This window comes from Tetrao urogallus (genome assembly GCF_951394365.1).
Source record: "Tetrao urogallus genome assembly, chromosome: 4".
NCBI classification, from domain to species: Eukaryota; Metazoa; Chordata; class Aves; order Galliformes; family Phasianidae; genus Tetrao; species Tetrao urogallus.
The window spans coordinates 49,579,655-49,607,583 of record NC_136817.1 but is presented as its reverse complement, the minus strand read 5'-3'; the positions used below and the strand labels follow the sequence as shown (position 1 = coordinate 49,607,583).

Sequence of the window (27,929 nt, the reverse complement as noted above, 5' to 3'; positions counted from 1 at the left end):
ATGTCTGAAGACTTAAGTGATGGCATCCCATCTGAAGAAAAACCTGAAGTAATGGAAATGCCCAGCACAGATGTATTGCCTCAGGAGTCAGTACTGCACCCTGTGGAAGCTGAGATCCTGCCTGCGTCCTCACAAGATGAGCAGGGACAGGCCACTGAGGGTGCCAGTAATGGACAGAAGGGAGATGTATTTATTAATGAAAATCCTTTGACTGAAGAAATAGCTGAAAGTCTGCCTTCCAATGGGGAGGTGGCTGAAGACATGCCCACTGAGTGCATTGAGACTGTAAGCCTTGATACGGAACCTGAGCCTGAAGAAACAGTGCCTGAACAAAGTAGTTCAGTGAGTAATGCTTTCTTCCATAAAAGCCCTCCCCCTCTTGCTCTGTGAGAACCAAATTTTGTAAAACACTGACACTGTTCTTTATAAGAACCTTCACGAGTTAGACTCCATCACTGGCTTTTGGGAGCTGGGAACAGCTGAATCTCTCTTTGCTGGTATTAATTTGATCTTGCAATCTTGGTGCAATAAAACTATGCCAGAGTCTTAGTAAGAACCTAGTCCATTTTATATAGCTGTAGTACTCCTATGATTTTGTTATCTGGTTTCCTGTACATATCTGCTTTGTTCAGTTCACAGAACAAACCTTGAAGAGGACAGAACTTAAGCTGCGTTTGCAGCATTAAGTCTTGTGCTTTCTTATTTTCACTGACTTCACAAAAATAAAGTGTCTTTCACAAGACTCCAAGAAAGTGAGTGAAACTGACTTTCTTTGTTCCAAGCCAGCGGTTTTTGATTTGTGATCCCCAAACCTCTGGGACTACTGTGAGCAAAGGCAAGAAGTTCATTAAAAAGGGAAAAAAAAAAAAAAAGAGAGAGATTTATTTTTTTTTTTTTGACAGTCTATGCGTTCAATGCACATGATATAGTTCAAGATTTTCCTGTCTCTGGTAGACTTTCAGGCATCCACAAATTGGAAAAGGTTAAAATACATTGGTTCAGTCCTTGCATTAGGGACAGAGACTTGCCTCAAAGAGGTGATGGGATGTACGTACTGCGCAGTGCAGAGTTGAAGTATCCTGGGATACTTCATCTTTTTGGTTCTGAGGAAATGCAGAGGTGATACATTAATTGAGACTCAGACACCAGTTTCTTAGTATGACTTAAACATGGAATACTGATAACTACTCACTCCCACACATTAATGGAAAAAGTGCTCAGTGCCTTCTATGGCTCTGTTTTGATTGAATGCAGTTGTGAGAAATTCCCTATGCACGTTTACCTGTAAGGAGACTCAGACAGAGAAGCCTCTAGCTCTGGCTCCATGTAGAACTGAGAAAGAAGGTGAGTTCCTGCCTATCACAGAGAATAACCATCATAAATTTGTATGGCTTCTTAAGATTAGGTGCCTGAAGAAATATTAGGACATTAGAATTATAGAATCACAAGGTTGGAAAGGACCTACAAGATCATCTAGTCAGGACATATTAAAGAATCGATGGAGTTTTATGTCTTTTAGGAATAGGTGCATTTTGAAATAGCCAAAGGAGCAGTGCCACCGTTGAAAGATGTGTCAGAGTCAGCTTGATGATCTGTTTGCTCCTGTGGGGAAGAATATGTGAGATGAGAACAGCAACAGCCCTGCAGCGTTGTTAAATGATACCTTTACTCTTGGACTACTTTGCACAAAAGCTTAAGCTTCTTTAGAGGAACTAGTGGCAAAGGTTTTTTCAAGCAGTCATTCTGGGCTTTTTCTCTCTATATTCTGACTATAAAGAATCATTCTTCAGAAGACATCACATGATTTTAGTCAGATTTTTAGAGTAATATATCTGTTTTACAGGCCACAGACTCATCTAAAGCAAGTAGATGGGGAGCCTGGGGTTCCTGGGGCAAGTCTCTCCTGTCATCAGCTTCAGCCACAGTGGGTAAGTGTTCCATCAGTAAAGTTTGTGGAAATGAATTAAATAATAATTTTAATGTCATTAGACACATTATTGTGTCTTAAAGACAACATCTAAAGTCAGCGTACTTCCTTTGACTAACAGTATTCCTAGAGTTTTGTCCTGATTGGCTTAGCAAGGTGACAGTGTGCCATGACTTTTTTAATAGGGCAAAGGACTTTCCTAAACCGTGTTACATGCCAGCATAGTAGGCTTGTTTGTATAGAGTGAGTTACCTCATTGTGGCTGCTTCATAGGAAGGATACATAACATGACTGTCAGTTTGTGGGTTTCGAAGCCAATGCCTTCCATCCCAGATTCATTCACGTATGTGTTTTTAGTTTATGCATCATGACTTTTAACTGTACAATGTAAATTATTCTCAAATTATTCTAGCTTTCACTGACCCACAATGAAACTGTTAACCTTCATCATGTCAGACTCCAGACAGTAGAACAGTATGTTGAAACGCAGAGCCTGCATTCTTTCTTCCTATACACTGATTTCCAACAATACGTCAGCCCAAAATGTGCACATGAAGTCTTCAGATAAAACTTAGTTACACATAAAAAACTCACACAGACAAAAAGTAAAACATGCAGTTCTTAGTTCCCAGCAAGTAATGATTTCTCACAAAACTGCTACTGAGATACAACTCTGATCAGTTCTCATCAAGGATCCAAAGAACATCTTCAAAAGATGAACCTAGGTGTATGGGAACTGTTGAGTCATGGCCTGAACTACTGATTGATCACCTGAGGAATCCCAGTCAGCCCTGGGAACACAGGTGAAGGTGATTCATCTGTGTGAGCAGAGGGGGTGGAGCCTTGCTGCACCTCTCCTAGACCCCATTTGAGAGCTGACCCCCCCTGGGGTAGGGTTGCTGTTTGGAGTTTTCTTCCTTGTGGAGTTTTCTCCCTGTGAACCTAGATCTTCAGTGACAGGTGAGCACCTTTCCATTGCGCTGGTCTTTTTGTTATTACATCTCCTGTATCACCATTCCGCTGTGTTGATCTTTCTGATTATTATACTAGGAGTTCAAATTAATTGCTAGTTACTGAAAATTATGGATATGGTGGAGTTACTGGTTTTATGACCACATGCAGGGTTAAGTAGTTCTTCCTATTCTCCTTAGACAGTAAGCTACTTTTGTCTGTTCCTTAGAGAAAGAGGGGACTTCCCTCTCATCCCTATTTTCACCTGTACTCATCAGTTTCTAATTATGTTTTTTTCTTCAGGTAATTCACCAGTTAACATCTCTAATAATCTTAGTATGTGTTTCTAAGAAGTCTTAAACTGATATAAACAGTTTCTGCTGAAAGGCAGTGTATTTCATCCTTCTCTACGCTAACAATCACTTTCACGGAGTGATGTGGGGAGCTGGTTTTTGGGACCGATTTTGGAAAGTAGAAATGAAGTGAGACCTGGATCTTCATCTAGAGTAGTTTCTAAAATCCCTAGTGTGGCTCACCATTTGATCACCCAAATGCTACTGGTAGTAAGAGTGGAATGGCAGGAACACAAGGAATGTATAGATGGGTACAAAGGCATCTTAACTAGCTGTGGAACTGTGTGTGTTCTCAACTTGTATTAAACCATGAAGTTCAGTGCTTCCCTTTCAGACTTGTAGAAGGGCGTGTTGAAACATTAGTAGTAGATGGAATAAAAGATGATGTTTTCACAGATTTCTGTGAACTAACAGCAGTCTGAAACAAATTGGGCTTAGAGTAAATAACAAAAGAGGAAAAGTTATGTGTGTAAAAGGAATTTTGGATTGCACCAGTTGAAATTGTAATGGGGATGAATTACCTCAGTTCACTTTAATAGTTTGCAGCATTGGGTCTCTTAGAACACAACTCTTTTGTGGACTGATTTTTTTCGCCTGTGAGACAGCCATGTTCACATTCTGTTTAGATTTTGTAGTGAAAAACATTGTAACAGATTCTAATGTTCCAACTCCTAATGCTACTTTCTACCAAATGGACACTGTTCCTGTAGAGGTGCAGGGGCAATCCCACTTACAGTATTCTATTGCTAAAAAGTCTCAGCTTTGCAGAGCAATGAGTTTAGTATCACAAAGTACATGTTTTTCCTGTGGGGCAACAGAGCCTTCGATACTTTCTGCGAAACAGACATGAGCTTGTCTGAAAGTGATGAATGCTGTTAGAAGAGGTTTGGAGACAAACAATGTGTGTTGTATTCCTTCTTATTGTCTGGTGAGTAAACAAGACATCCTATTTACAGCTGTTTGGTGCTTTTTCTGTAAAGCTGCCAGCATTGTGTATCTGAATTCCCATGTTGTATTTTACATAATCTTATTTTTTTTGTAGACTGTGTTAAGTATTGGTTCATGTATATATATATATATATATCAAAAATTCTTAATTGACATGAAATAACATGTGACTGTGTCTACATTGTAACTAATTTTCAGTGGGTGTAAGTATGCAAAAAAAGTTGATGCCTAGGCAGTCTGACTCGATATGATTGTGTGATGCTATTTTAAATGGCCATATGAATGCCACCTATATATTTGCAACATTATTATTTTAAAAAGTGTGTAGTTGGAGCAGGTCAAGTTGCCTAGGTGAAGGAGTATCCAAAAGCAGAAAGGAAAATAAGAATTTTAAGATTAATTTTTCATGTGGAAGGTTGCACTATGTCACAGGAAGGGTCTGTCTGCTATTTAGTTTACAGCAACTGGGAGAGAGAATAAAAAACACGTACTGCAACACCCCCCCTATTTTCCTATTTCCTGGAATCTACATCTCAGAGGCACTTTCTGACCCTATGGTCCAGGTAGGGTTGAGTTCCTGTATTAGCATCTAATAACTTTGGATCTAACTATCCTGTAGGATTTATTAAATAAAATATTAACTGAATGAAGCAGAAATCAAATTCATGTTCATGCACTCCATAGTCAGATATATTATTTCCATTTGTTTTTTTTCCTTACAAGATAGTCTAAGTCTGATATTGGATACTAATCTTAATTAACAACGTTTATATTTATTTTCTATGAGATTATAGCTTTGGATGCTATATCAAACATTGTAATATATATAGTTCACTGAGCTTAAAATAACTCGATATGCCACATGCATACTCTCTTATATTTGTTCTAGAAATCAATGCAGCAAGTAATAGTGTACATAGATGGTTTACTTCCTAGGTGTTACAAAAATTCATGCTGGGTCCTGTGAATTATTTGCTGCCTGTCACCATCACAGACATGATGTGAGATTAGGTATACTATCTATCTGATCAGTATGGTAAACATTAGCAAGAAACACAGAGAAGAAGAAAGCTATTGGGAATTTCTATAACCTTTCTTCTTTTTATTAAATATTTATTATTCCACTTTGAAGTTACTCTGTTTAATATCTGAGCAAACAGTTCAACCAATAACAGAGCAGCTTAATCTCCTATTCTACAGCAGAAAATGGATTTGCTGTAATTCAGTTCATTTAAATGATGCTTATTGTTTTAGTGTAGCACATAGTACAAGGGAAGCTGTTTTTCTGGAATTAGGCTTTTTAACAACACCTTCAGTATGTGATTTTTCTTTCTCTCTGTCATAGCCTTTGTATAACCCAGCTTCTTGTCTGGTCAAGTGTGACAAGTATTTCCCATTCCTTGTTTTTTTTTTTTTTGTTTTCAAAATTGTACAGTGTAAAAATAGCAGAAACAATTTGGGGTGGGCTAAGTAATGTACTGAAGCCCTAAATGTATTCAGCTCTTGCCAAATACTTTCTCCTTAAGACTGAACTGAAATTGTTGTTCAAGGATCTCAGTCTCATCCTTCAAACCCTGATTTAGAGCTTCCAAACAAATCAGTGTTTTTACTGTGTGGCTGTATGTTTGGCATTGTTGATTTTAGTTTCCAGCAATAATTTTCCTGTAACTTGCATATTCTCTCCTTAACTAACACTACATATTGCTACTGGTTGTTTTGATGGTGGTTTTGTCTTCAGAAGTCTTTTAGCTTTGAACTGTCTTCAATGTTTTTTTTTTTTTATCAAGGTCCCTTTCCCTGGCATTTCTGCCTGTGGTAGCAGGTGTGACACTCCTGTGTGCTGCAGGTTCCATCATGCCTCCATAATGTCACTGCCTGAGCCATGTATGGTATCTGACACTAGGTGTCACACTAAGAAAGTTATTGGCTGTGCCGTATTTACTGAGACGAAGAGTTTTCTTTTGTCTTTAAAATGCACAGGAAGTTTGTTTTTTCATGTGTGGAACCACAGTGGAGTCAATTCATTATAGTAGTTGCTGGGAGAATGAAGTGGAGAAGTAAGCTCGCTGTGGTCTTGAGACACAATTTAGTAGTTATTGTTGTCATTTTATTCTTTCTCTTAAATTGTACTGCTGAGTAATCAGCAATTACACAATCCAGTTTTTAATTAATGTCTGATAAGACTTTAACACTGGGTTACCAGTGCAAGCTAAACCAGTCTAATGGCTAGCAGTCACTGAAATGACCTGCACCTCTCTTTTCCTTGCATGTTTCTTTCTCTTCCATGTCCCAGTGCCTTTCTGAGAACCTGATATTAACCTCTTACATCAGTAAGAATAACCTTCAGGTTTATTGGCATAAGAATAACACTAGAAGAACAAAAAATGCATTTTCTGCCTCTTCAGTACCTTGAACCGATTTGCTGTGGGATGAGTTAAGAACAAGGGCAGGCAGAATGGACGAATGTGGAAAGCAGGAGCAGGACCTCCCATACCAGCATCATGAAGCCATTAGGTTGGCCTACCTGTGGCATCAAGCCTTAAGCCCAAAGGCTTACATGAGGAAAATACCTTCTCAGTCTGTATATGGAACTTGTGACTTTTTTTAAAAAAAAAACAGCTTGTGTGCTTGAAAACTTGTGAGTTTTCTTCCAACTAAGCTATCTACCAGCTTTAAGAAAGCTACTGCTGCCTTCTACGAGCCTTGCAGTCCCATTTGCTTTCTTTATATTTTATGATGTGGAAGAGGTTGAGATGCAAAAAAAAACCTGTTGCAATAGCATATTACTATTACTATTTCATTAAAAGCTTTTATAAATTCTGTAAGGAGATCTGAAAGTGGTTTCACTTCAGAGCTTAGTTGGAATTATTCATGATTTACAGACTGGATAGCTTAAGTCTTACCAGGATTTTAAATAGAAAGAAGGCAGTTTCCTAGCTGAATAATAATGTTCTACTGAAATTACCAGCAAAGAAAAAAGTCATGCAGGCAAGAAAAACAAAACCAACAACACAAAAGCAAACCACATGCCTACTAATGCTCTTCCACTTCTGCTATTACAGATGATTAAACAGGGTCATCTGAGGTGTTTGCAAGTTTACAGTATCAGTTCAGTTGTGCTATGAAATAAACATAAAACAGTGTGCTGTCACCCCCTAAAATGTAGGCTATTCTCTTATAGCCCCTTGTTTTCTTGTGCATGATGCAGTCACGAATAATCACTTTCATTTCCAACACAGGATGTAGTTCTGTGGCTTTTGTGTGTGTATATCCTACCAGTGCTGCGTTGCTTCAGTTGCAGTATTCTGTTTTCGTCTGTTGTTTTGCTGTAGCTAAAGGTTTTGCTGAACTAAGCTTCATGGCACATTACCACTTGTAGCTGACCTGAAAGACTTTCTTGTCTTTCCAGCACATGTAAACACAGCCTTGAAAATGCTATGTGTTATAAGGCTATGGGGATGTTAGCTTGTATGCAAAATCATAACTTACGCAAATCCATAAATTGACAAAAACTTAAATTTTTGTATAATTACAGATGGTAATGTTTAGTTATCAAGTCAAAGTCTGTAAGCAATTTATATCAATGGAAAGAATGGAATTCTTTTGTTGATTTAAAAACTTGTGAGCAGCAGAAATGGAAAGGAATGTGATATGAAGTATCTTTTGCTTAAATTTATCAGCATGATTAGTAGTTATTTAAGTGAGTTCTGGGAATCTGAGTAAAGAAGTTATTTGAGAATCTATTCATGCTAATGTTTTCATTGAACCAATTAAAGTGCCCAGGAGACTGGGATTAGACGGAGCAGTACTTCACTATTCAGTATCTGCATCAGAGCAGACTTTATGGAAGGCAAGGAGTTATCCGGCAGTGACAGACTTTGCTGTGGCAGATAACCTAGATGTCCTTTGCAGTTGTAAGACATGAGATAAAATAGACAAAAGCCATATTTTCTTTAGGCAGGTAAGAGCATTTACATGCCTTGTCTCTCCGTTTGTGTAAAACGTTAGGACCTGATGTCATTTGTTATATGAGTATAAATTATTTGTTTCTGGCACTCTGTTCCTAAGGGAACATCTGTTTTCTTCTTTGTGTTTTCCTGCAGATACTCCAGTTTTCTTCTATGCCATATTTCAGTACTGCTACTTCCCATATGGTTTCTGTAGCGTATTTATTATTGAACTCGTTGAGCATCTGATGTCCAACCCACATGAAAATCACAGAATCATAAATCTAAGCTTTTCTTCTTATTCCATTCCAAATAGCTTTTCTATGTCTTTCTTTAATGAGGTTTTCAAGAAGAATATTTATATGGCTATATGTACACATGTGTATGTATACATGTATATTTAGAAGGATATAAAATAGAGTATCTGTATTAATGGCTCTATGAAATATTTATGTATTCACAGTTCAATTTGAGATAGAGAGACAAAGAAGTGCTGAACTGTCATTAATACTTTTTCTGGGCAGATAATTAAGGTACTCTGTTGTCTTACTGCTGGAAATGATTAGCTTTGAAAGTGATGCAGTGAGTGTGCACTGTGCAGGAAACATTTTTCATCTAGAGTTTTTTGTATTTTAGCTTTATCATTTCTAGTCAGCTAATGTACTGGATGTAGGAGGACAAGTGAATTATTGACCTAGAAAAAAAGCGAGTGAGGTAGCTGCAATACTTATTCCAATTGCGAGTTATTTTTCGTGATCATTCATGGTACATAAGGACGTTACGCACTGTTAGGAATAAGTTTTCACATCATATCATCTAAAGTGCATTTTTGCTGCAGGTCATGGGATAACAGCAGTAAAGGAAAAAGCAGGAACTACCCTAGGAATTCATCATGCAAGTTCAGCATCTTCAGAAGCAGCAGAGCATCCTGCGGCTGAAACATCACTTACACGTAGGTTTAAGTTCACTGAAATCTCTGTCACTTTTGACACTGCCAAATTAATTCAATTCATGGAATTTTAAGATTTTGATCACAGGATCCCATTTGCTGTAGCTTGTGACTTTTAGAGGTGAAAAGGTGCTCTAGCTTCCTTCTTTAAAAAAAAAAAAAAAATTCTTGTTGTTTGTTAGCAGCAGAAGATTCTCCTGACCAAAGCTCTTCTGAGAATATTCCTCCTTCTCCTTCTTCATCTGGATCTCGTGGGATGTTGTCAGCTATCACTAATGTTGTACAGAACACAGTGAGTCGTTTTAGTGGGCCTCTCTTCTCTAGGGATTTTCCACCATTTTTAGTGCAGGTCACGTTTAACGATTGTTTGTTGGTTTGTAGGTCTCTGTAAAAACAGCTTTCTAATAAGCCTACTTAAAGTTATTTCCACTGAAACTGAAATCATTAGCCAACAGAAATTCATTTTCAATGTAGCTGAGAAATTGGAAGTGTGGTATAATGCTAGTAAAAATACACAGAAAAAAACAAATGTTTCTATAGATGTTTCCAGAGTAATCACACACCAAAATTTTAGAAATCAGCTCAATAAGGCAGTCTCATTCTATTCATGGTGGAGTTTGACTCCATATTTTTCTTCCCTAAAAGGTTCCCAAAGATTAGCTGCTGCGTAAGATGAAATAAAAATGGCATTCTTAAAATTTTCATTGTCAACAAGTTTTATTTCCTTTTGTGTGGGTCTTTTAACTACAAATATTTGTATAGTTTTATTTTTGAGATGTATTCAGAACAGTGTAACATAATTGTATGAGCACAGAAATCCTATTGTTAGTTAGATCAGAGAAAATCTAGGGAGCTGAATGTCCTAAGATGGTGTCAGCAAATGTAATACTCTTTACAGTTCCTATTAGCATAAAGTGGAAAGAAAATAACTACATTTCATTCTTTTATGCAGGGGAAAAGTGTATTATCTGGAGGCTTAGATGCTTTGGAATTTATTGGGAAGACAACCATGAATGTCCTTGCAGAAAGCGATCCTGGATTTAAGAGAACAAAAACACTGATGGCAAGAACAGTTTCTCTGTCTCAGGTTGGATTTATTTTAATACAACACTGTCACTGCAGTTTCACATTCATTTTCCAGAATTTCAGATGCCTCAGGGAGAGGCTTTATTTATTGCAGTAGATATTGGCTAGGCTTATAAAAATAAATATTATGCTTTGTATTTGCTCTAGCATCTTTTTTTCACAGATATTACAGAAGGTGATGTAAAATATCCTTTCTGCATAATTATATTCAGTATAGTTGATGAGGTGATATATGTGGTAATAAATCATTATGCTCCAGAGAGACAATGAAATTGTTTCATTTTTGTAACAGCTGTAGATAGCTGTCTTCCAGCATAAACATCACTGTACTACTTTGCTTAAAAATGAGTAAAAGTGGAATATGATGTGTAGTTCATTAGGAATCAAAGCTGCAAAAAGGGGCATCTTATGTCCGAGTAAACTAAAGGTACCCTTGGAGAGGAGTCATGTTGTGATTTGTGTCTTTAAACGTTCAGAGACATGCTAATAGAACAGCAGTACATGCACTACCAGTACAAAATCGTATTAGCTCTCCTGAGGGGAAGAAAGCTGCAGAATCAATAGACATGGAAAAGAAACTTTGATTTTTACATTTACTCCCTTGTAGAGAGTGGTAAGGGATTCTTCTTTTAATGAGATGTTTCATCTTTAGTATCGGTCATTTCAAGTTGAAACAGACTGCTACTGTCATAGCAGGCCAAAAACAAGTGATTCTTGTAGAGAACATGAATGCAGTTACACATATGACATAAATCTGTTGCAGCAGCACTGTTTTGAAGTTAGCACTGATAAAGGGGGAATACATGTAGGCATAGCTATATCTCAGTATCACAGCTGAAGTCTTTGTTGTGGTGTGGTTCTGGATGTGCATGTCTAATTAAGTACTTGTAGCCATTGTGCTCAAGCTTAAGTTTGAAGAGTGTGTTTTATGGAAGGCATGCCAAAGCACTTCACGCTGTAATGATGCTAGATCTGCAGTAACGAAAGTGGTTCCTATGAAGACTGAAAACTTTGATCTGGGAAAAGCTATCTGGGTTGTAGCCTCACATATTTAAACACAAGGCTGTTTATACAGGTGTATTTGATACCATATAAGAAATGCTGGCTGTTTCTAATGCAATTAGGTTTTCTTGTTGACTTTGTGGAGGAATGGATTTGACTGTTCTTTAATTTCAATGTTCCAAATATTTTTAAACACATGGAAATAAAGGAGACAAGTAGGGTCATAAAGTAACCTCAAAATCAAGTATGAAGAATGATTAAAATAAGCTGGATGCTATCTGTATAGGACAAATCTTTCAGAAGCAAAACAATTTGACATTTTAAATGATTGAGCCTTAACCACACCTGATGCTTTGTAATTTGTCAGTACAGGTAGAGCAGACTAAATTGGCCTTAGCTTTAAACTGGCCTATAAGCAGTTTAAGCCATTCTGCTGACAATATGGGCAGCCTAACGGAGCTAGGCATGTAGGCTTAAAGTGAGCCTTTGAGAATACTTTCCTAAATAATATGCATAAATCTACACATAAAATCTGATATAGGAAGTGGTACATACTGATTGTCATGGTTTTCATAACATGGTGCTTCATTATAGGTGATCTGTACATAAAATGTACAATGTGTGATTAACTTTTTCATGGTGGGGACTGAAAAATCTGTCCTCGGTCTTTTGTCATAGGAATTTTGAATGACACAACAGTAAGTGGTGTGAATTTATCTATGTACAGGCTTATAGGTGATTTAAGATATAGTTGAGATGTACTTAAGGGCTTTACGTGGCAAATTCATACAAGAGACCATGCTTTCTTTGAAAGCCTGCTTGATAAGAAAATCACTCCAAAGTGTCTCCAAGTATATGCAGTATAGTTCTGCCCCATCCTTGGAAAGGACATGTCTAATTAGATCTCTCTTGTCAGTCTTGCTGTCACAAAAAAAAAACATTAGTGTCTATAAAAATGTTTTACGTACATAGGAAATATTTATGTAAATACATTTTTTTTTATGCAGACAGGTAGGTCTTGAAATAATATTCTTTACATTTTGTGGTCTGTGGAATGGATTGCAGGAGTCTTTAAGGTTGCATATGAAATATTTTTTTAGTTTTCTTCCATTGTAATTGGTAGCTACATTTATGAGATGTTATTTATAGCAGACATTGCTTTTGAAAGCATAAAGAAGATTATTTGTTTGCTCATTGTTTAAAAAAAAAAAAAAAAGATGGCTAGCAATTACTATGGGGGAAAAACACACTTAGAATGCTACATAAATATTTTATTAGACTTGTTTATAAAAAAAAAAAGTTGGGTGTTTCAGCTCTGCAGGTGTGATATAGTCCCAAATTTTATTACTACCTTCTAAACAAGCAGAAGCAGAATGTAATAAAATCTGTCATGGCTACAGCACCACCAATAAAAACAACAGGAATGATGTATATTTTTGCAGCTGCTGCGAGAAGCTAAAGAAAAAGAGAAACAGAGACGGGCCCAGCAAGTTACAGTTGAAAGAACAGCACACTATGGACTGCTTTTTGATGAGTTCCAGGGTTTGTCTCATCTTGAAGCTCTAGAAATCTTGTCAAATGAAAGTGAAAACCAGGTACAGTATGCAGACTGGGTAAATCACAATAACTGCTAAAAAACTGTTCTATACTTTAATTTTGCTGTGCAGTTGCATGTGAAATGAACAGTAAGTTTTCCTTCAGCTTCAGAGAAAGCTGGTGTGGTCTCAGGCCAGCCAGAGTTTGTGTCTTCAGGAAATTCATTTGAATACACCTCAATTTAACTCAAAGATTAGCTCAAAAGGAACAGCTTCACAACTGAAAACTATTTCTGTTGAGATTGTGTAGCGGGTATCTTTCATCTTGTGATGCTCTGCAGGCAGACATCTCTCCAGAACTTCAAGGTGGCTCAAGTCTTTTGTTTTTGTATCAGGCATTGGTATTTACATTGAGGAATTTCAGACATACTGCAGCTGGAGGATAGTGAATGAAAATGAATTCCAGATTAGTTATTCAAGTCTTAAGTCATAATTTTGTTTCAGTTTCTAAGCTTGCATGGAACAACCTTAAGACTAATTCAATGACTGGGAGTATACAAATGCTGCACATCTCCCCCCCAAAAATCCTGAAGTTACCAACATCTATCTGATACACGGTTGTTTTTTAATTTCAATTGTCAAGTTATTTATGCTGCTGCTAGATCATTGGATCACTGACTGCAGAGTAATTGAACTGCTGTAGATTCCTATTAGTGGAATTTTTACTGAAACATTTTTCTGAATTTATTTCTTAAAATGTTTTCTTTTGGTTTATTTTTGTAGTCAGCACTCCTTGCTCCCTGGGTGGTTTTTTAATAAAAAAAAAAAAATAACCAACTTCTCATTTTATAGTTCTAATTGCTCTCACAGATAATAGAAGCTCATTTTAACAGAAGCCAGGTACCTACTATCCACACTTTTTTGTTTACAGTTATGTCTGAAAGCAATGTTATAAATTCAAAGCCCCCTATGTAAGGTTCAAGAGCCTTCTTTTAAAAATGAACAAGAACAAAAATCTTACAAAACAGGTAAGTAATATATAGTAAACAAGTTCAGGCCAATGGTATCTGTCAACACTCTTTTACTGTGAGATAGCCCAGGGTAAGACTTGCATAAGTTATAACCATGGGGTTTCTAAGGTGCTGTGTCTTAGATAACTCCTAAATAACTTGTTCACAGTCCTGCTTTTTCCTCGATCTGGAAGAGGATATAAGCACACAAGACTGAATGCAACTGCCTGGGTCAACAAGTCCAATTGCCTGATATATATTCCAGAAGGCTCAGAGAATGTATTCCAAGTACACCACTCTACACATCCCCATACAGTGGTATAGAAAGGGACAAAACACCTCATAGAGTCCTTTACATCTTGAGTTGGATCTCCCAACATTATCCTGTATTTGCTCTGAGCATTTGAAATCAATATAGCAATGTGGAACACAGGAAGCATTTTGTGACTCACCAGTCACAAGTGGAGTAGCAGCACGAGAGTAATACATTACTGCAGTGCATACAGTGATTAAAATGTTTCCATCTCTCCTGGGTGCTCCACTGTATGTGCAGGGAGCTGCATGTATCTGAGATGCCCACAGAGATCAAAAAAATCTCTCAATACATTCTTCAGAACAGGTACATCAGTACACTGTCAATAACTTTTGGTGGGATTCTGAGGGAAGAAAAACAGGTGTGTTTTTCCAGCTCTTCCCATGATTGTTCCAACTAAATATGAATTGTCTGCTCGTCTTGCCAACAGTCTTCACACCAAACAATCTCAAATGTATTACAGCTTGCAACTAAATGACAGTTTTACAATTCAGACTAACTGCTCTGCTTGAAAGTAGAGACCTGATGATCTTGCAAGGCTTGTGTAATTTTTGTGATACTCATCATTTTACGAGAACTAAAAATATATCTACGTATTTTGGAAGGCTAGAGACATTTGGATTTAATGGAAGTTTCCACTAGCCTGTTTTGGCATCAGATTCAAAATTATCAATTTAAGAAAGGCCATGTTTCATTTAGGGATGCTCATCCTTTCTTTTACAGATTCAGTCATATTTGGAAACGCTTGATGGAGAGCAGCTGGAGGTTGTGAAAAATGATTTAATTGCTATAAAGGAGATTTTTCTTCCAATGGAATCGGATGAAGTGGTACAGGCACAGAAAGGTAATTAGAAATGCAGAGAATTAACCATATGAATAATTGTTACTTCTGTATATAGTCATTTTAAAAATTGCAATCCAAACTAATGTCTGTTATCTCAATACTCCTTATGAGAAAGTCACTAAAATGAATACTCTTGATGTTCTGGATGTTGGAAGAACACTTAATATTGGATTTATGTTGTAATTGAAGTGTGAGGTAAAAAAAGTACAAGGTAAGAATGTGTTATACTATTTTGCCATTTCATCATTGAAAACAGAAATAAAAAGGGAAAATAATCTGACTGGGGCTTTCTTACAGAGTCTGTTTCTAAAACTATTTAGTCAGAAAGGTTAGGATTGTTTGGCAGTGCTTTTCCATTTAGCAGTTTTATCCTGACTTTGCGCCCTTGCTTGCTAGGTGGGGAGAAGATTAGAATCTGGTTAAGGAGACTTAGGAAAGCTGAATTTTTTGTAGGAAAAGCACTTTGAAACAGTGTGGCAAAGCTACCTTCTAGATACTGCTTGACAAGATGTGGCATGTAGAGCATTAGAAAAAAGTTAATAAGCAGGAGCACACCTTAAATGTCACAGTGCACGACATTGAACCGTCTGGGACGAACATGGTAATCCACAGATCAGCTCACAAAATTGATGGTAAAATGTGGATCATCTGGCTAGTGGCAATGTAGGTGTTTTAAACAGGTCAGGACTTCTGACATTCCCCAGAATAGGATGAGATCAGGAAAAGTTACCGTAATTTGTGTGAGGTCTGTACCCAATCTATTCTAGCAAATAAAAAGAATCCCCTTGACTCAAGACTAACTCATGCCACTTAACACTGTATTCAGAATCTTACTTTAAAATATATTTCTTCGCATCCTTTTGATCTTCTCACAGATGCTTTGCCCATAAACCTACGTTCTGCAAGATGGGGAGGTGTCGCTTCTCTGCCCTTCAGAAAAGGCGGAGAAACTGTGTTCACATCCACATATTTCAACTGGAAGATCTTTTCCAGGCTGCATTCTTTCTAGCAGCGCTTACGCAGTGTGTGATGTCTCTCACAGGTGGACTACTGCTTCTCAGAGGAGCAGCAGGTGTTCAGTGTGATGTCTTAGTATGGATGAGTTTTGTGCTGTTTTAGAGCATGATGTGTGTTGTGCCTCAACTTATGTGGGAAATAGCTCCTGGTTGTGAAACCAGACCCCGTGTAAAGCTCTGTTTCTTGCACAAAGTGGTATTTACTCTGGTGGTTAGGTGGTTCTGGTGGTTTTTAGTGGTTTCTTTTTTTTGTTTGTTTGTTTTTTGTTTTTTTTGGTGAAACAAATCTGCTTAAAACACTCTGCTTGAAACATTAATTGCCTTCTTAAACATGCTGGCACCAAGGCAATGAGCGCCTTATGGAGAAGAAAGAAAGAAAAAAAAAAAAAAAAAAACAAAAAAAAAACACCAACAAAATCAGAGTGCTTCAGGTTTTCATCTGCACTAACATCTCCTCTCTGGGACAGCAGGAATGCTAACTAACTGCACCCCATACACCACCTTGCAGTGAGATGGGTGTTCAGGCTGCAATTCAAAATGATGCATGTCCTTCTATGTGGCCAGACTTCATATTTATTAGTACTTGAACTACAGATTTCATCTATTACTATAAGTTGAATGAATTTTAGTTCCACTGGAGGACACCAAAAACTAAAGAAGTTAATCACCCTTCAGCATAGCATTCTTCAGTCTCCTGACTGGAGATAGTGACGTTTCTTCAGCCTCATCTCTAACCCTGTGTACATGCAACACTGCAGAGAGAGAGCTCTGAACTCCATGCAGTGCTTTGACATGACCCCTTGAGGCAAAATGTGTTATCTTCATTAAAATCTGTCAGAGGGAGTGAAGGTTTCTTAGGAGCTTCATGAAACTTCTTGAGTCAGGGAAAACAGACCTTTAATTGAGTTGCAAGTGCATAGCATCTGCAGTGTTTTTATTGAGAATAGATACAAAAAAAACTCATAAAAACTTGAGGGTTTCTATGAATAGACCCTTACACCACAGCTGTCTGCCATTTTCAGATAAAAACAATATCTAGAGCTTTTACATATAGTACTGGGTGGAATTTGCATGTCTGTTTCCCCAAAGCACAGTACTGTTCAACAGTATTGTTTCATAATCCACTCAGACTTTGGTTTGCCAATCCTTATATAATTCAAGTTATGTTCCAGCAGCCCTCTCTAGTCATACTTACAATCAAGTTTTGCTCTTAGGAGTGAGACAACGCATATTCCTGTCTGAAAGCACACTTGATCTTTTAATTTATGCTAAGCTAGTGGTCTGTGTTTAATGTTAGGAGAAATTTTAAACATCATTTGGCATCCAGCATAGATAAAAGTACAGTTTAACAACAGGTTGGTTGGTCAGGATTAAAGGCAGCTCACGTTTTCTCTAAAGAGGAGTTTATTCTAGTTTATGCTAAGCAAGGTTCTATTAAGCACATTAATAGGTTTCACGCTTGCAAAATCAAGTCTGCAAGCCATATGCTCACTTAATGGTATATTTTTATTACAAAATTATGTAGTTTCACTTAAACTTGGTCATCTAGTAAGTGGGAGGAGCAGGCTGTGTTAAAACTTAGGAAATAATTTTAAGTTTGGTCCTCCTTGCTAGCTAGCTTATAGCAATGACAAATTTACCTTTCATAGGATTTTCTATGCTTGATGACACTCGTAGGTTTTTTCCTTCATATGGTGAAGCCACCCCCTTACAGAAGCCAGAGATTATCTATTGGTGTTTGAAGATGTTAAAACTTAGCTAGGAACTGAGCAATATTTTAAAAACAGGTTAATTACCACTTACTGACTAATTTTTTACCAGCTGCTTGTAATCAAGGCCATGTTATTTATGTGGTGTCATTTACCAGTGCTACATACATACATATATATATATAATAGGCTGAGAGTGTCTTGTACTTGAGTATCTGAAGAAGAGTTGCCATTTGCTTTATGTTAGCTCTTTGGATTTCATGCAGAGATGTTGGTGCGGCTTTCAGTCTCTAAGTTAAATGCTTTCAGTCCAACACAAGAAGTCACTGCAGTGGTCTATGGAGGGCTGCTTTGGGAAAGGAGTGGGACTGGGCTTTGTTCTTGACAACTTTAAAATTGGGGTTTGATGTTTTTTGTATCATTGCTAAGCTCAGCGAGAGATGGAAAATCAACAGGAAAAGAGAGGAAAAGGATACTTTCTGATACCAATAGAAGAAAGCTGTTGATTTTCTAATGTTTTCCTTGCACTGTGGTTGTGCAGCCCTTTCATGTATTTTTCACTGCAGTGTTTTTTTTACTTTTCAGTTGTTCATGAACTAATGAGAGAAGCAACTTTGCCTACGTTTGAAAGCCATTAACAACAAAGATTTCATGCGCAAGCACATGAGGTTAAGGGAGGAAATTATTGAGATGAATATGCCAGTTATCAACAATTTTGCCAACTCTGCAGTGATCTGGTGAACTGCCTATCTGTTTTCAGTGTGCTGCAGTTTATAGAACAATTTGGCATTGTCTTAAGAACAATGAAGTCAGTGTGTCCAGAACAGAAACAAAGTAAGGATGAAGCAAGATATGAAATTAATTTTTGAAGTAGCTGGACTTTTATCAGGTTCAGTAGGGGGACTTTGATTTTTTTTTTAAAGTTATTAAGTTAAAAAAATGGATTTTGCATATTCCATTAGGAAACGTTAATGAAGATTCCAAACTCAGTCAGTGCAGCTTAACAGAGGAACCTAATTTACCAACTTTTAGGAGCCTGGAGCATGCTAGGCAATGGCTACTGCAGGTAGTCAAAGGGATGTATATAACATAGGCAAAGTTCAAATACTAGTGGTATTTCCCTTACCTTGTGCAATAAAGATGCAGGTGTAAAACTCATTTCTCCAAAAAATTCTTTATTTAAGCAAAGCTCAATCTTAAAGTCTGAAGAAAAACATATTTCTTAGCTGTGGTTTGCAGACAGAATGGTTGAAAACACATTTTCCGGTGTTTCTTCTGAGCCTGACTGTGTTAGTATCTGGCCCAGATGCAGTTCTTATTCTTTGGTTTGAAAGAAGAGGTTGGTATCTCTTCTTTGGTTACTTGATAGGTTGTGCGTTTTCATCAGGTAACTAGGAAGCATGCAACTTCTCTGCTTTCCTATCTTAGAGAAATACAGCAGAATTTAAAATGAAGTGGAAAGTCAGTGTCAAGCTAGGACATCTAATTGTATAGCTACCTTTTGCTTTCTCTCTTCTCTGAGCATCTATCTCCACTTATATCATTATCACCAATCTTCAAGTTCTAGAGTGTTTGCAGAAGCTATTTGCTAGATGTATTAGATTTTGTTATCATTAATATTTGACACAAAATGTCTTTCTCTTGCAGCAGATATGGGAGAAGAGTTTGTCAGCATGCTCACCGAGCTGCTATTTGAATTACATGTGGCTGCAACTCCTGACAAACTGAACAAGGTTGGTGCTTGTCAGTGAGCTTGGGCAAAGAGGGATATCTTTGTTCTGGTCTGATGCAGAGCTGTAGCTAGCTCAGATCAGACAGTTCAGAAGACTGTAGTATGGGAGGGTGAGTCTAAAAGTATAAATACTTTCATAGAAGGGCTGAGATTAGTGAGGAATACAGTTGAAATGCCCAACTAGTGCAGTAGACCATGTTAGAAAATCTTGAAGAGGGATGTCTCAGCAAAACAGAGACCAGCAGACTTGGTCTTAGGCATGAAGAGCAGTGGCAAAGTTCTGGAGCATGTTCCTGGAAGACTTCTCCAGACCTTCTCAGCTAGAGAGGAGCTTTAATCTCATAAAGCTTTAAAGCTCATCAAGCTTTAATCATCTAAAAACTAGATGGCTAGAAGCTAATTACATTAGTAGTCACGTTTTTGCACATTAAAGGTGATTCACCTGCTGATCTTAGGTTCAGATGAATGTTTTTCTCTCTAGCTGCATAGATAGCTTACTGACAAGCAGTTTAGGCTTAGGTTGTTATGTGTTTTAATTCAACTTTACCTTTGAAAAGGGAAATAATAAATTTCCTACTAACTGTAGAAGTCGTCTCGGGAGCTTGGATATGACTTTAAAGTTTTTCCACTTTAATCTACTTTCATGCCTGGGAAGGTAGCAGGAAATACAGTGGTTTTCCTAATTATTTTTCTTTTAAGAATTTGGGATGACTCTCTTAACTCTCCAGGATTTTTGCCTTTCTTTATACCAACCTCTTCTTAATTTGGGAAAGTTATTTCCATGTAAATTCCTTTGAACAATCCCTCCTTAAGCTGAAATATTAATCATTTTGGAATATTCATAGGTATTAACACTAATTCTTTGTGTTGGCTAAGAACTTCATACCTGTACAGAATTTATACCTGGCTGATCCATCTTTACGTAGCCAGGAAAACTTCTCCCTACAATTTCTTGAAAACATATTTGACTAAATGCCATCCAGAGGCTTGATGTGTTTAAAACTTCTGAATGAAAAATAATAATGATAATGCGCTGTTAGTTAATATTTAGGAACATTATTGGATATTGCCTATTTTAACTGTACTTTGGGTTGGGTTCTTTGTTTGGCAGGCTAGGCAGAAAGCTCATGAGTGGCTGGAAGAAACCAGTTTATCCACCTCAGCAGACATAGAAGAGAAACTGAAAGAAAAACCTGGAGAACCTGATGAAGAAAAGACTGAAAAAGGAAAAGACAAAATTGACAATGATCAATCAGAAGCAAATAAAAGCAAAACTGTGGAGGTAAAATACCTTTGGAGAATAAGCTTAATTAAGCAAATGAGATTACTTCTTTATCTTATGTATTGGTACTATATGTTATTCTTATTTGTTAAACTCATTGAATTGTTGAGAAAAATTAACACATAACTGCTCAGTGTAGACCCAACAGGAAATTAACTTAGAGAAATATTTTTCCTGGTGGTCTTTTCCCATCAGTAAATATCAAATCCTCTGCTCATCATATTTTCTTCCTGTCTACATTTCTGTTTGTTTGCATGGATATAAACAACATGCAGTGAGCTGAGAGATTCTGTGGTGTAAATCTGAAGAACAGGGAAGGTCAAATATCTGCAGTCATTAGGATCTCTTTCTCCCAGTCACAGTACACAGCAAAAATTCTTCAGCTTTATTTAAACTCATGAATAGCTCAAATCACAAACAGACCAAACAAATAATATTAATTAACAAGTGCTAATTCTCTTTATGAAAGATAACACTGAGGGCTAAATGTGTTTTGTTCATTTAGACAGCACTTCTTGTTGAGGTGGTTAATTGTGACTGAATATTTTATGCAAAGTTACAACAATTTTAAATGTGGTTAGGATCTTTGTCAAGATTTTTTAATTGTAATAAAGCAATCATCTGCCATGGTTTCCTTACAGGGAAAGAAGAATCCAAAGAAAGAAATGGAGTTACATCTGCATATATTACAGATTTTTATGCGATTGCAAATTTCCAAATGGCACCAGCTTGTGAAAAGTTGTGATGCCAGAGTGCTAGGCAGACTTTTTTTTTTTATCATTGCTGACAAGGCATGCTGTTTTACTGGGAGTTTTATCAACTCCTAATCTGGAAATTCATCTGATGAATGACTCAGTACTTTAGGCTCAATAAAAAAGACATTGTGACTTATTCTACGGCAAAGGGATCTTTGTATTTGTTAGGAAAGACTTTTAAACGAGAGATTTGTTCTGACTAGTTTTTCTTGATCACCATACGGTCTGTATTTTTTAATCTGTGGGTATTTCATTTTTCAGCACCATTTCTGAGGATGGCTTTGTGGTGTGTGTGTGGTGGGATCTCTATCTGGGGAGGAGGAGAAGTATTCTGTGTTTCAAATTATCGCACATATATGTGTGTATATTTATCAGTGCTGCTATTATTGATTATATTGTTCTCTATTCTTAATTTAAGGAAATCTACATGCTGTCCATTGAAAGTCTGGCTGAGGTAACTGCTCGTTGTATAGAACAGCTTCATAAAGTAGCAGAATTAATTCTACATGGGCAGGAAGTAGAAAAGACAGCTCAAGATCAAGCAAAAGTACTGACAAAGTAAGTGTTATGTATTTCACATGTGATCTTTGACATTTGCTTGAAAATCATTAAGCTCTTTTGAGCTTTTGACACTTGAAGTCCAGTAAGTTCATGAATCAATAAATAACACTTGGCTTTAGGAGATGTTGGTGCTGTTTTTCCTCATAGTCAAGTCATGTAGGCTATCTATCAGTAACTTTGTAGTAATACACAACAGAAAATACATAAATTTAAGAAGTCAGTTTATGCAGAACTCAGAATTTGGATTTAAAGCTCTCTGTAGTGATAGATTTTGCTGATTTCAGTGAGTTTTGCTTGCCTCATAAGGATTTCACCCAAGATGTAAGCACTTGAGTCCTAAGTAAAATATGTCAGCAAGCATTTGTCTTTAGGGCTAATAGCCTCAGCAAAGTCCATTGAAATGCTTATGTCCAAAACTAAGTACTCAAATAAGTGCTTTGCAGAATTAGAGCAGAAGTATGTTGCACTTCACAGGATGAGGTTTGATATTATATACTTGTGAATACTTAACAAAACAGTTAAAGATCTAGAATTAGAACTAGGTCTCCTTTTTCTCTTGTACTTTAACCACAAGTATACTTCCTCTTCTACAGAGTAGATGATTTCTGTGGTTAGATAAGAATTTTCTCACTGTTCTCATTAAAGTTTGATTTATTTCTAACAGTATTTCTGGGAGTTGTGTTGCTGCAACCATCAGAAAAACAACAGTAGAACTAAAAGCTTAGAATTTTAAAAGTCAAAACGTTTCTTTATCAAAAAAAAAGCAGTGTTTAAGCCAACATGACAATATTTTGCTGCTGTAGTCAGCATTGAAATTTTCAGTGGAGGAATATGAAATTTATATCATGAGCAAAATGTACCCCGAGATATTTTAAAAATTACTAGAGGCAAAATTGCCATAGGAACAGTCCTGGCTTCCAAGGTGATGTTGGTGCCTGCATTAGTTACAGGCTTTTTATCTACTACCAGGAAAAGGTTGTAATTTTCTATTTGTCTCTCCCTTTTAAAAACAGTTTAACAAGTGCTATGTGCAATGAAGTTTCATCTTTATCAAAGAAGTTTTCTGATTCTTTAACAGCAGCTGGGGTAAGAAAACATTTTCTTTACCATTTGAGCTTTCGTTAACACAGTTCACTTCTTAACATAGAAAGTATTACCAGTAAAAAGAGGGCACTAATTTCCTCAGATCAAGAACATAATGTGTTTTCCTAGCAGATTTCTAGAAATTTATAAGCCTTGATAGACTGCAGCATGTCCTCTGCCTTCTAAAATCTCTTTCTAGACACTATTCTCCATTTTCCCTAAGACAAAATAATCTCAATCTCATTAGAAAAATCTCTTTGGACTTCCATCTTAAACAAACCCACTCTGTCTTATATCCCAAGAGAGGCCATTTGGGAGCACCCAGTTATCTGTGGCCATCTCTGTAGAAATGTCTTTTCTTTCCCTTTCCCAACCCCGTTGCCTTTGCTTTGCTTTCACTGACAAAAGGAATGCTGTTGTGAAGACACATGGGCAGACACTGCAGGGGAGCAATGGTGGTCTTTTCAGGGCCCGTAGTGCAGGCTCTGACTTACAAGATAAGGTATTTTAGAAAGGACTGACTTCTGAGTGTTCTAACAGGATCCAGAGGCAAACATTTTGCTGATGCTGAAATTGTTCATAAAGATCAGAGAAGAATCCTGGCTCTCCTGATTACTCCAGGATAGGGTTAATATGCATCAAAGGAAATTTCCACAGCAGTTCTATGAGCTCTTCCAGCACAGCAGTGAAGTTTTTTTTCAGTTATTTGTTGAGAAGGTGATATCTTGGATTGCTTTTGTGCTGAATAATTTACATTCCTTCCCATTACCCTTGAAGAATCTGCTCATTCTGCAATTTGGGATTGTGTTTTATCATTTTTTTGACACACTTGCAATAAATACATGCACGAACGAAAATAAATTTCACATGAATTATTAAGCTGGGACAACTTAGAAAATTGGAAACTGAAGCTGTCGTAAGAGTTACACTGGGTTTTGTGCTCATCAGCTCTCTACCCAGATTTTAGAACCTAATTGATCTTGTGCATATTTGTATGGACACAGGAAGAAATCAAGCACAAATATACTTCCTGCTGCCAATGTACTCTCTAGAAGAAAGCTTTGTTTGGGCTGTCTGTTGATGTTTAAGAACTGTCACATCCCTGCAAGCTTCTAGAGCATGATGTTTTTATATGATTTGATAGTGAAGCACTGGAACAGGTTACTGAGACTGGTGGTGGATGCTTCATCCCTGGAGGCATCCAAAGTCAGGCTGGATGGGGCTCTGAGCACCCTGACTGAGCTGAAAGTGTCTCTGTTTATTACAGGGGAATTGGACTAGATGACCTTTAATGGTCCTTTCCAATTCGAACAATTCTGTGTGGGCCTTCTGCTCCCCATGATCAGTCATGGAAGCAAGGAGCACCCATCACACAGGAATGTTCAACAAAATCTGCATCTTCCTGCATGTCCCAAGTGGTTTAGTTGTCTCCTTAAGCTGCCAGCAGCACTTGGTTTAACACATTCCAGTATATTGCAAAGTACATTGACTTGTGAGAGACAGAAATAGTTAGAAGAGAAAACTTGTTGGTTTTTCTTCCAAACGTAGTGCTGTCATAATTAGCTATGTCTTTATAATTCAGATTTTAGTTGTAGTGCTGGCTGTGCCCATACTCCATGATGTTGCAGTATTTCTAACGATGCAGTAATGCAGAATTAAGAAATAGCACCTTCTCTTGCTATGTAATGTCTTTCAAACTTAAAGTTATTGATGAATGCAGTCAATAGTATTTGATACTGCTCTCTATCTGAAACGAAGTTTATTGACAGTGTACTACACAGTACCTTCTGTAATGGATTTCCTAATAACTGACAGTAAAATTGCTTTTCTTTTACCTAACCATCTTCCCTTTGTTCTGCAATGTCTGAGCTAAAATGAAGATTCGTCATGTTTCTGTAAGTCTGTAATATGAAAGCCAGGAGGTTGTAAGGGGTCACCCTTCAGTTAAAATAGTGGATATTGTATTCTGTGTTCCAAGTAAGTCTGCTGTTTGGCATTAGAAGAAAGCTAATCTTCCTGGAGTTTAATGTCATTCTAATAAATACAGTGCGATACATAGAATGGTGAGAAGGAAAAAAGGAAAAAACTTTTGTCTTTATGAAAAGCAGAAGAGATGATGACTCTTGGTTTTCTAGGGCTTTGATTCTGTAGCCTCTAGTAACGTCTCTGCTTCGTGTACCCATCCTCATTCCTGGTTGGTAATTGAGAAGAATGCTGTGTGTGCTGAGCCAGTCACACATGTTCACTGGCCAGCCTGTGTTATCACAGAATCGCTCAGGTTGGAAAAGACCTTAAAGATCATCGTGTCCAACCACAACCTAACCACGCTACTCTAACTTTAACAACCCTCTGCTAAATCGTGTCCTTGAGCACCACATCCAAATGGTTTTTAAACACATCCAGGGATGGTGACTCAACCACCTCGCTGGGGAGCCACTGCACCATCTCCAGGCTGAGGGTCTGCTTCACCTGTTTCTCCTTCTGAAGGGGAGCTACTCTGGGCCTTTCACTTCCACCCAACCACAGATTTTCGGGAACCATCTCAGAACAACCTTATCCTTCCAAACTTTACTTATCCTTCCAAACTTTACTTACCCTTGAAATCAGCCAGTGTCTAGAAAACATAGAGGGGGGAAATGAAAAGGGCACTGGCAATCAGATGGGAAGACAATGTAATCACATAAATCTCATATCCATAGGAAACCAAGCAATGTGAAACTCTGCATTACATGAAAAAGTAAAATCCTCTGTCTGTCTCAGTTCATTGTACTCAGTGATAGAAATGCGTGGGGGCTACTGAGGTGTGTATGAAATGTAGGCACAGTAAAAGGGAATAATGTGATAAACAATCTGAATAAGAATCAAGGTGAAACAAGACCTTTCAAGAATCCATAAAAGCACCGTGCAAGTACCAATATATTTATGTTAAATGTCTTCCTTGTCCTGACATTTCATTATATTTTTTGTTTTACAGAGCAATATGAAGGCAGAGATTCTTACCCCCATCATTGACAGTGTATTATTGGAGGTAAGTTGTCACCTTTCTCACACTAAGAATGCTCTAGTAAGATTATTTCAAAATGAAACAGTCACATTTATGTCTGAAGGCAGAACTCTGTATAAAGTAATGATGATACCATTCTGGCTACTGAGTGCCAGCTCAGAAACCTCTTGTTTTTGTGTTCAACCTCTCCCACAAATACTGTAAGTAGTAATGCTGCATTTGTGAAGGTTCTTAAAAGTGTGTGACCTTAAAGTGCGACTGACAGGCTGACAGCTTAAGTTCTGCAGCTTATTGGTCAGAGCACAACAGAAAGCTTGCAATGTGCTACTGAGCCTTCTTTAATTTATGCACAAGTTGCTAAGTCTGCCTCTAATTGCTCTTAACAATTGCTGTTAACAATTTCAAATCTTACAAAGTGTTTCTTGCTTACGGACAGTTTCAGTGTGTGCTTTTCTTTAAAGTTTGGGTTGCAGAAATGCGGCAGTTTCCTATCCACAGGCATTTAGATTTCTTCTCAGATTCACAGTCCAGCTGCATTGGTCAGCTCATGGATAACCACGTGTCAGGCATCAAAATGTTAATGAGTGATTTCTTCTATGATTCAATGTGATCTATTTTTCACCAGAAAAGCACAGTGAGTAAAATGGGCCTCAATTTACCATGGAGAAAAGAGGTCAAGTGGGAGTAATATGCTCATAAAGTACTGAAACACGTACTGTCTACAGCATGAACTCTTTTCTATCAGCTAATCAGATCATATCTCTTTAAACAAACATACAAACAGTAGTGACTGCAGTTTGCTGTTCTGTATCTAAAGTCACATTCTTTTTAAAAATAACGAAAAGGCTGTTTTAAAATAAGCAATTTTGCATAATTCAGTATCTTTAAGGAAAAAATGAATAAAACTATTAAAGATTACTAGAGATTCCTTATGTTATAGGGTAAATTTGCTGTTGCAGCTGACACATCTTTATATGCTCCAGGACTTGCAATGTCTGGGATCTACCAGAATAGCGGAACAAGCTGTTTTGTACTTCTATAACCTCATTATTTATATAGAAACACCTATTAGTCCTGCCTGAGTTCATTAAGTATTACAAGCTGCTGTGCTGTTCAGCGTTTAGAAATTCTGTAAATACTAAGTGGTGTATTTAATAATATAATTTAATCATTATAATAATTAAAACTTTTAATTTCAGTGACACTCTTCCACCTATACCAATTTTAAAATTAGTTCATTTGATGGAAGGAATAGTTGATTTGTATTTAAAAAGTCAGATCCACTTCTGAATAAAATGCCATGTTATTCTACTCACATTACAAACAAAACTCTCCAGGAGTTCAAACTGAGGGGAAATCATATTTTTATGTAGCAATACAGGCCATGCTTATTTACTGTAATCCATTGCAATGCATCATTTTTGTTATCTACAGATTCTAAAATCCTGTGGGAATATATATGCTAATAATGCATGATGCAGATCTAACAAAGACACTTTATTCTAAAACCACCGTGTAATTCCTGATATACATGACGAGTAAACTGATGAACCTCACTTTCTTTCCCCGTTAGGGCTGCAACAGTACTACTTATATTCAGGATGCTTTCCAGCTATTGCTTCCAGTGCTGCAAATTTCACATATCCAGACCAGTTTGAAAGCACGAGAGTGATGATCTCCCAGCAGTTGTCACTTCTGGGCTTAACAGAGACCACAGACCTAATCCCTTTCATGTGTGCGGATGGAAGAGGTGGTATGGAAGATGTCTGGCCTCCAAGAGTCTTCTGAAGGCACACAATGTGATTTTGCACATGCAATATCAAGCAACATCTTAAAACTCTTTCAGACTTTTAGACTTCAGAAACAGTTAGGAAAGTGAGTTATTTCTATTCCATCAAAGTATATACCCTTTGAATTAATTT

The 27,929-nt window shown here is 37.2% G+C and overlaps 1 protein-coding gene across 2 annotated transcripts; it reads left to right on the top strand.

Moving 5' to 3' along the window:
• Positions 1 to 27,679, top strand: FAM114A1 (family with sequence similarity 114 member A1; the record flags this gene model as incomplete). 2 transcript variants are annotated; one of them, XM_079534554.1, is made up of 13 exons in its annotated part: positions 1 to 342; positions 1,844 to 1,928; positions 8,965 to 9,078; positions 9,258 to 9,367; positions 10,028 to 10,162; positions 12,606 to 12,758; positions 14,745 to 14,865; positions 19,241 to 19,323; positions 20,434 to 20,604; positions 21,778 to 21,917; positions 22,934 to 23,006; positions 25,978 to 26,031; positions 27,581 to 27,679. In XM_079534554.1, 13 exons carry the CDS (start codon positions 1 to 3, stop codon positions 27,677 to 27,679), a joined length of 1,680 nt encoding a protein of 559 aa, XP_079390680.1. The 2 variants fall into 2 exon arrangements, with proteins under 2 accessions (XP_079390680.1, XP_079390679.1); XM_079534553.1 differs by having other exon boundaries at positions 19,238 to 19,323.
• Positions 27,680 to 27,929: the final 250 nt, after the last annotated feature.